This window comes from Cryptotermes secundus, unplaced genomic scaffold (genome assembly GCF_002891405.2).
Source record: "Cryptotermes secundus unplaced genomic scaffold, Csec_1.0 scaffold653, whole genome shotgun sequence".
Lineage (NCBI taxonomy): Eukaryota > Metazoa > Arthropoda > Insecta > Blattodea > Kalotermitidae > Cryptotermes > Cryptotermes secundus.
Window position 1 is genome coordinate 381,373 of NW_019736406.1, and position 10,176 is coordinate 391,548.

Sequence of the window (10,176 nt, forward strand, 5' to 3'; positions counted from 1 at the left end):
GTCCAAAATAAATAACTCATATACCAATTGAAAGATGAAACCTTAATCTATGTACTCCTGAAAAGAAAATTGGAATATCTTTCCTCGTTTTGTCAGCAACGTCCTTCAAAGCTAACACTGCGCAGGTCGGTGCACTGCACCGATGTCGGTGGCATACGATTATTTAAAGGGTCGGTGCGGAAGGGTTAATTCTTCAGGTGCACAAGTATGGGAGAGCTTGTCTCAGGTTCATAAAAGTATAGTGGTTGATAATCTCTCATTTTTAAGTTCCTACAGTACTTCTCACTGCCATTATCATGGATAATAAAGAGCTCACATAGATCAAATATTTCCCTGCTGATGTCTGTAGTATTCGTAAAACAGCGTGTCACGCTTAGTGTTACGCCTTAGGCCAAGGAGAAGATAAGTTGAAAGCAAGGTAAAAGAAAATGATATGACCTACAGCTTTTGTATACCTCAGACCATTCATGAGAGTGGGGAAATATCCAAGCATTAGGGTTATATCTGTATAGTTTTAGTTTGTTCAGTAGTTGCTGTAGTTACATATGTTCTTCCACGCTCCTGACATGAAAACATAAAGTACACTTATTTCTATAACACTTGCATACTCTTACATTTCTCCTTTACCAGTAGGTGAAAGTCAAAGGTTCGGTGCTGAAGATGTGACACTACAAGAGTTTTGTAAATGTGGAGAAATTTTAATGTTTTTATTGTTGCAATTTTTGAGTGACTATAGAAGGGGTTTGGATTGGTAATTGGATTTATTGAACTCGTACAGAATGTAACTACAAATAACGACAGCCTCACTGAGTTACACACTCCAAAGAACACTGTAACCTCAGCACTCATGAAATCTCAGTTTGCTGTCTTCACCAAGCATTGTCTGGTGACAGATCCCAACAATGTTTTCTGCTTCCGTACTCACGTTCTTATCTGCCGGCAACTGTTTCACATCTAAGTCATTGCTCCAACTGTCAGCTCTCAAGTAATTGACCTACTTGTAACATATCAGGACGGACTGCACAGAAAACACGTCCTTCATTGCTGTTTCCAATTGTTACCATGCAAATATGCTTGTTTGCAAAGTTGTTACTCAGTAACAGCTGCCATATATCTGCTGCTTCCACAGTCATTGCCTAGCAACAGATCTACATGTCACATTGCTCCCTCCTTAAGGCTGTTCATCGCGAATAGCAAACAGGCATACCGCCATTTCTTTTTTTCCTAGGGCTGTGCTTGTAATGTCTGTAATCGGCCACACCTTCCTTCCCCATGGCTTCATTCTCACAGTGATTACACCCCCAGTGCTCCCTCCTTAAGGCCACTCATCTTGAGCAGTTCCCTGATGAGGTACAAGCCGGTCCAGGTGTACCTCCATCATCCTTGATCTAGGGTTCCACTGGATCCTGTATACCACAGCATTTATCCAGGTGACTACCTTGTATGGACCCACCCATAATGATTGGAGCTAGGGTTATTTCCCCTTCTTGCAGATTGGACAATAGAGCCAAACTCTCTTGCCCTCATGGTAGTCTGCACATTTGGCCAGTCTGCCGTAATGAGTTTTTATCCGGTCACTGGCCAGCTTCAGGTGTTGGCTGTCTGGTCTGTGCTTCCTTTAGAATGGGCCCTATGTCCTGGACATTTAGTTGTTCGGTCTCAAGAGTGGCTGGATCTTAGCCAGCTGCTGGTACAGCCACAATTGCTGACCTGCTTGACATCTGCACGTGTCCAAACTTTATGGAACTTCTCCTGGCATTGGTGTGTTTTTGGCCTTGATGGTGCTGAGAAGTGAAATTGTACTGTTGTAGGCACTGAATCTTGCAGATGGTTTGTTCCTCAAGATTCTTAAAATTCATAAGCCAGGTAAGTGCAGAGTGGTCAGTGTTAAGGTGGCACTCTTATCCGTACAGGTACATATGGAAATGTTCTAGTGTCCTCATGATTGCAAGTAGTTGCCACTGGGTGACGCGGTAATTTATCTTGGCCTTTTTTCTCTCTCTCTCTGCTGGGGTGGGACTAAGTCCCTTGTACTGTGGCCACTTCTGGCCTATTATACCAGTCCCAGATGATAGGTGAGGGTGATTGTGGAACAATTGGTGGAATGAAGATTGGCAGGGGAAACCGAAGTACTCTGAGGAAACCTGCCCCAGCGCCACTTTGTCCACCACAAATTCCACTTGTCCAGACCCGGGATCGAACCTGCGGCGCTGTGGTGGGAAGCCAGCGACTAACCGCTTGAGCTATGGCACGGCCTTATCTTGGCCTTAATAACCATTTTAGTGTAGTAGTGTACATCCTGTATTTATGACTGCACTCCTCCAATCCTGACGTTATTTACGGTTGTGTCAGCAGTGCTGCAGATAAGCAAGAATAGGGGCAGCACAGAGGACCTCCTTTGGTGCTTGAATGGTGGCTTCCACTTCTGGAATCTACTGAGGCTTACTTCTCCTCCATAAGTTTGGTTAGAGGTTTTACAGTGTTGGCAAAACCAGAAATGAACCATCTGTAATACATGCATAGGCCCAGGAAACTTCTAATTTTGTGCTTATTCTTCGGCGTCAGACATTTCCATACAGCTTCCAGCTTCTCGGGGCTAGTGGATATCCCCTCACGTGTCACAATATGCCCAAGGTAGCATACATCCTTCTGAAAGACTTGGCACTTTCTGCATTTAACTTTAGGTGGGCTTCTCGGAACCACTGGAACACTTTCCGCAGATTTATCAGGTGCTCTTGGAACGTGCAGCCAATCACAATCACATCGTCCCGGTACACGAGACATGACTCGTGAGACATCTTAAGACAGTCTCTGTTAACCGCTCAAACATTGCTGGCATGTTGCGGAGGCCAAAGGGCAATGTGTGTACACATAAACTTCGGAACATTTCTCAGGGTATGTCATACCTTGAGTAGTCAAGCTTATGTAAGAAAGGCCTGCGTGTTCAGCAAGATCTCTGGGGTGCTGATTTCAGTTCCCATTACATGGTTAAAGTAAAATCTAGCAACTTTCTAATGATGTAACAATCTATGTTACCGTCTAATGATCATGCACTCCCAGAGATATTTTAGACACTTATTGTTTTTGATGCTGGTGGTGGTGATTGTCACCATCATCAGCAGCAGCAGAATAGACCTTTTTGAGTCATAGCCTTCCTCAGAACATTCTGCCAGGTTAGATATGGTTTTCACTTTGGATTTCACAACTAATTATTTCACAGAGCAAGGTCATCAGCCTTGTGTCCAATTCCCCAACCTGGAGGACCAGGTCTCTGTATTTATGTCCTCCAGTGACAGGGTGACCCACTTGTACCCCCAGACACTGGGTTCCCTTTTTGTTGCCTTCTGAGGTTCACAGGGGTATGGTGGAGTTATTCTAACTCATCTCCACATGGGTTACAATATGCTGTTTTCCACTTTTGCAAAATTTTGTCACTTCACATACAGGATAACTCTTTAAAATATTGTTGTATTAAAAATGAATACAAACATTTCCTAAGAGCAGTATTCGCTATATAGCCAATTGACATTCATACTGTATTCATTTTTCCATTAAAGTTTTGCATTGTATTTGTGACTGTTTCTGATTTCTGCTCCTCATTCCAGAAATTGTAAGCCAGAGGTTTGATACCTTGTGTTCCCTTTTTCAGGTGCATGGTACAGCTCCTGATATAGCAGGTCAAGATAAAGCAAACCCAACTGCACTGCTCTTGTCTGGAGTCATGATGCTGAGGTATATGAAACTCAGTGACCATGCAGACCGTATTGAAAAAGCATGTTTTGATACAATCAAAGATGCTAAGTACCGTACAGGGGATCTTGGGGGATCTGCAAAATGCTCTGAATTTACGGACGAAATATGCCGAAAAGTGCAGAGTGGTTAGATTATTGTTTTTATGACAAGTAGTTCTGTAGTGCGGTGCTTGAAGCCTCTCTATGGCTCACTGGGAAATGGAAAGGAAGAAAAGGACAAATGTCAGTAAATCGTTGAGTTCTCATAATGTTTCTTGCAAGGCCACAGCGATAGGGGTACGACTGAATAATGTACAAGTTGGCAGCGACTGCATATAAGAGACCGAATCTCATTTCTGCAGATTTAAAAATGCATTATATGTAAATTATATCAGAATTGAAGGTTCCAGTGCAAAAGTTTTATATTTCCAGACTTTTGGAAAACAAAAAGTGTGTAGGATTTGACATCACAGTGGTCATTATGAAGAGTTTGTCTTCTGGGACTTAATGCCATATATTCCATTGAAAGTTAACTGATGTTTCAGAGGAACCTGTCACCTCCATCTTCAGGGTTGAAGAGTGGGCTTGCTACATGCTTCATGCTGGTGTCTTGCTTGGCTTACTCTTCAGCTCTGAAGGTGGAGGTGACAGTTCCTCCAAAATGTCAGTAGCTTTCAACAGACTACATGGCATGTCCCAGAAGACAGAACACGTCAAAGAACTCATTTAAAATCACACTATGACATGGCCCGATTTTCACCATCACAGAGCACCTAATCACTTGAGCCACTCCAGTCTTCCACCAGTTTATTGGGCGATTTTTTTTATAATGCTTGAACCACTGTGAAACTAAATTTTGGCCACAACTGTAGCCATGCCGTTTTTGCACTTGACCCTTCAGTTGTGTTAATGCCAAAGCAGTATTACAGAACCACTGGAAAGAATATTTCATTATCTTTAGTTGCTTGGATTCTCAGTGTCACAATTTAGGTTTAGGTTTAACCTTTTAATTAGTATGATTGTACTGAGATGCATATGCACCCCAGAAGCATATTGTTTCTTGCAGAGCGCTACATTTACACATAGTATTTGGAATTTTGGAAGGGGGTGGTCTGTTTCGATACTTGACGATTGCACCAGATGCACATGAGAGACGCAAAACCATTGCCCAGTTTCTTCATTCCATTTCCTGATACCATACTGGAGTACTGTGAAATGTAGCAAAAGCTTTAATGTAAATAGCTGTTGAATCAAATTGCCATGCCTGTTGTAGTAAAATATTTTGACTAGTAATGTTACATGGTGCCAGAGCTCTCTCTTGGGAGATTGTTTTTGTTTGTGCATTTCCCAAGTATGAGTGGCACAGCAGTGAATAGTATTTATTTGTAATGTTATGATGGCCCACTGTCGGCTGCCATTTGTTGCATTGAAGTATCTACAGTAACTTTAGATTACGTTCTGTATCTTGTACATATGTTCCTATAAAAATTGTTTCAGCCAAATTATGAGATATAAATATGTAACATGGGACTGGTCCCTGATCTTTATTTACCCTTTAGTGAACAAAGTCAAAATGTATAGAAATAATATATACTACAATTATTTCACTATGCTGTAGTTTGAAATCATGGTTTATGTAACTGTCACACTGTCTTGTCTTAATACTTGAAACCTAGTCAAGTTATATGTGATTGAAACTAAGCTGTCCCTTCAGTTTTTTCTTTTACTAACAGAATGTTGTCCTGATTTAATTTATTGTTGACAAATAAATGATCAGTTTGGAAATAAATTTGCTTTACTTGTGATTATTTTTATGAATATGATTATGAAGAAGGTAATTTTATCACTGAAACTGTGTTCTCATGGTTGTGAATAAAGTATAAATTACAAACTTCTCATTTGGGGTTTAAAGGTATTGGCAAATTATATTACATTATGAGGAACACACACATTACTTGGTGGTGTTAAGGTGTTGAATTTAGAATTTTTTTAATCTCTCACATGAAACGTGTTCATAATTTTGGATGAGGAAACTTAGAAAGTTGTGAGAGGATAAGTATTAAAATGAATCCTAGACAAGGTTGTGAAGATGAATGCAATTGGCTCAGAGTAATAAATCCTCATCCATTGCAGGAGTTAGATTCACAGAGAAAAGCACCTGAGAAAAATCCATGTCAGGCAAACTTAATCCCTTACAAGTTAAATGGGGGTACGTGAATGAATGGCGCTGCATATGTTGCTGGAAATTATCAAAAGCATCATGGTCAGGTTTAGATGGCATGCTTACAGACATATTGAGTATACGTATACATAGGCTGCAGGACTGATGATGTGTTTGTAGCTAAAACATTACCCCAACATTAGAACCACTGAACTGTAGTATTTCAGGATTGTGGTTAGGGCAGACTGGGTATATTCAAATATTCTGCATTCAGCAAATAATTGTTCACATACATTTATCACATTTAAGCAGATGTGCATGCAGAGATGTTTACTGTATTTTATCCATTGTTGAACCTTCAGGTTTTGATACCAGACAAAAGTTATGTTTGCTGGGCACATTACTGCATGTGTCATGTAGACAAAGCTGTTTGCACCAGACATATGTAGAAGAGAAGTTGGTTTGTGCTGAATAGAACATATACTATGCTTGGCTCTGAACTGTATGACCGCAGTATTCCATTTTTACCAGCATTCAGTACAACATGATTAGTTCCAAATATATCATTTGTGAAAGTCTTGTTCCCACATAAATTATCGTGTGCTGCCTCCTTTGCCAGAAACCTTGATAGAGAAATGGTGTGAATGGAGATCCAGTGGTAAAAGATATCAATATGATCATTAGTGTGATAACTGTACATTTGAAAACCTGTGCAAGAAGTTTTCTTGCTCACCACATAATCACACCTGTTTCATGAGACTTATCTGTCTTGGCTAGATTAGAAGTGTGTAGGACATGTCATATTTACCCACATAATTGCCCCACCTTTTTGCACATTTTATATTGAAATATAGTTTTCTGCTTATCGTTCGTATGAGAACGGGGTTATAAAATATTACTGACATTTTGTGTCTGTGCAAAGTGATATATATTTTCTTGTTGACTGTATTTTATAATACACCTTCCTTTCAGCTGCATAATATTGATTCTGTGTGTAGCTTCAGTAGTTAAAAGTTTCTTTTGGTCTGATGAATGAATGAATTTTTGAGTTCTGCAGTTGGCATATGAGGCCAACCTTTTTGTTTATTTTCATTATGCTTGCAGTCATTAAGTAGAAGCCAGGATAGTTCAGTCACTGCAGTGATTAGGCTGTGAGCTGGATGACTGGTGTTCAATTCCCAGTAGGGAAGAGATTTTTCTCTTCTCCACAGAGTCCAGACCAGCTCTGGGGCCCACCTCTACTCTTATGCAACAGGGACCATGGCCTCTGTCCCCAGGGATAAAGTGACAGGGGTGTAAAGGTGACAACTCACATCTAGTTCCAAGTTTAAAAAGAGGGTGGGTCCCCCCAAATTACTTCATGGCATAGTATTTATTTAAGTACTTGAGTAACAATACCTTCTTTAGTAATCATTAAGGACAGATGGACAATGGTGTTTTGAAGGCTGCAGTAACAGTACGTCATGAGGACATGAAATAATGAGGGTAAAAAGTAAAGCTAACCCTGTAACAGGTCATGAAGGCCCATAGGGTTGTGAGACGTTAAGGGTCCCACATTACCTTGACAATCAGCTCAGAAATGGCGGTGAGGTTGTCAGCCTTATGCGCCGGCCACGGTTCACTCCCCAGGAAAATCATTTAATTCCTGGTACTCATTTCTGTTAGAGGCTGCGTAAACCCCAGGGCCTAGTGCGGCCGGAAGGATTAGGTCAATTGAAAAAATCCAATGACCTCATCGGGACTTGAACCCGCAACCTTCCGGCTTGTAGCATAGTACCTTAACTGCATACCCCCACGAAATAATGAGGGTGAGCATGAGAATTTTATTTTCAAGGCACAATAATTTGCCTTCTCTAGCAACTTTCTCTCCTTCAAAGGAGCAGTCTATCAACTTGGGTGGTGAGGAAGGAGATAGGAGACTGCACTGTAAGAGATACAGAGTTCAGTGTCTCCAATAGCGATAAAAGTTTTGGAATGCAAAGTCAGGCAGAGACTAATTTTGTCATGGAACTGGATGTATCAAGTCAAGGAGTAAAGTGAAAACAAGATGGCACTGTAAATAATAAGATTTCTGGCATAAAGAACTCAGAACACTCCATAAAATCAATACAGGATATCAACCTGCAGAAAGAAGACTGCCTTGTAAGTTTTGACATTGTTAGTCTATTCACCAACGTACCAGTGGAAGAGGTATTACAAGTCATAAGAAATAGACTCAGTACAGATCCTTCCTTTCCAGAGCGCTCACCTTTACAAGTTTAAGACGGGATGGAACTACTGGACATCTGCTTAGAAACCACATACTTCCAGTTTGACGATACGTTCTAGCAACAAAAAGAGGGTATGGCAATGGGAAACTATCTCCAGTGGTCAGTAATATTTTCATGGAGCATTTTGAAGAAATGGCATTGGACACAGCTGAATACAACCCACTAAATGGAAAAGATATGTCGACGACACATTTGTGATATGGCCATATGGACCAGAAAAGTTACAGGAATTTCTTCAACATATCAACAGCATCAGACCTACCATCAGATTCACTATGGAAGTTGAGGCTAATAATGCACTTCCATTCTTGCATATTTTGGTTATGAAGCGGGGTCAAAAACTGACCATCAAAGTATACCAAAAGCCTACGCATATTGGTCATTATCTTCACTTCAATTCCAACCACCCACATCATGTAACAAGGGGAGTCGTTCTTAGTTTGGTCAACCAAACGAAGGTCATATGTCAAAACCAGAAGGATTTTAACAATGAAATTAGAAACATAAGACATGATCTGATGCTCAGTAAATATCCAAAAGAATTCATTGACTCTGTAATGAAGCCATCGGCAAGAAATCGCCCCTCTTCAGATAGAGTATACCAGGGCACTGTCGTTATCCTGTATGTCAAGGGTATCACCGAGAAATTCAGATGCATCAGGAACCGTTTCCAACTAAGAACCATCTTCAAAACTAAACATACAATGCGTGGGACACTGATGAAAACTGGACCTGTTAGAGATGCCCAGCAGATGAAGCAGTGTATGTATAGCATCCAATGCGACTGCGAGAGACGTTACATCGGCAAAACTAGCAGACCCTTATAAGTACGCATTAAGGAACACAAATATAACCTGACACAGGGTTTGCTGGAAAAATCAAAATTAGCCCAACATGCATATGAAGAAGGCCACAAACTTTGTTGGAATGAAGCGAAGGTCTTGCAGATCAAGCCCAACACCACATACAGGAAATACAAGGAATCAGCCCACATGTCTCTGCTGGACCATCCGATCAGTCAACCCAGTGTGGATCTCTCTCCCATCTGGACTCCTGTCATCTCAACAGAAGTCAAATACAGTAAAATCTGTCAATGTTGGTCACTTGTGGTACCATTCAAATGTGACCAGCTTAGAGGGAACAGTATTAAAATATGCAATACTATATTTGCATCTGTAACATACCAAATCACATTAAGTTTGTACATCTAAAGTAAATGCAATTCAGCTGTTCTTACTGAAGGTTTCAATGATGCTATGCAAAATAAGTACTGATATAATATACAGTAAAGTAAATTGAGTCAAAATATTTAATGATGTACGTAATAATAACAAAAATTGTAAGATTGTGTAACATGAGAAAAATATATATATAACATTCTCCCATTCTAAGAAAAATAGTAACACCAAAGAACTGTAACCGCACCATCGAAATCCTCCCCCACCCCATTTCTTTGTCAGTAGCCAATATGAAGAAACAAAGGTTTAAGATACACTGTAAGAACAAGGAATAGGCGATGAGCAGATAGACCAAATTGCGCGGACCTTTGAGTCCAAGCATCTGGTGTTATTTTCCAAAAGGGCAGAAAATGGTACTTCAAGAAACCCCAATGAGTTTCTTTAGAAATTGAGAATCAGACTTACAGCGGCAAGACACTTTGAGAATTCGAGAAGTGACAGTTTCTACCAGCCATAAGTCAAAAGTGGGAGTGCCAGGAGATCATTAGCGACCCCTCATAAGTTGCATCGCTGTCAATTTCGCCGTTTGGTCTTTTAGGCCGAAATTCCCTTAAAAATAATCTGTCATTGGCCAGAACCAAAATTAAGCTAACTCCCCTTATTTGAAACAGCCTATAAGGGAAATTAGGAGGAGAGGAAAATAGGCAGATACAACACATTTAGGACATCTGGCTCGGCAGAGAGTTCAGTCTAAGATTTTTAGTCATCAAGCAACTATTGAACTTGGAGGAGGCAAACCCCACATCACAAGCGCTAAAAACATAATTCTAAGAAGT

At 40.5% G+C, this 10,176-nt stretch overlaps 1 protein-coding gene across 1 annotated transcript in view; it reads left to right on the plus strand.

Moving 5' to 3' along the window:
- Nucleotides 1-4,334, plus strand: part of LOC111869897 (probable isocitrate dehydrogenase [NAD] subunit alpha, mitochondrial) — a 19,728-nt gene extending 15,394 nt beyond the window's left edge. The window contains exon 6 of the mRNA XM_023861760.2: nucleotides 3,650-4,334. Within this exon, the coding sequence (XP_023717528.1) occupies nucleotides 3,650-3,883 (234 nt within the window). The 3' untranslated portion in view covers nucleotides 3,884-4,334. The remainder of the gene's footprint in view (nucleotides 1-3,649) is intronic.
- Nucleotides 4,335-10,176: the final 5,842 nt, after the last annotated feature.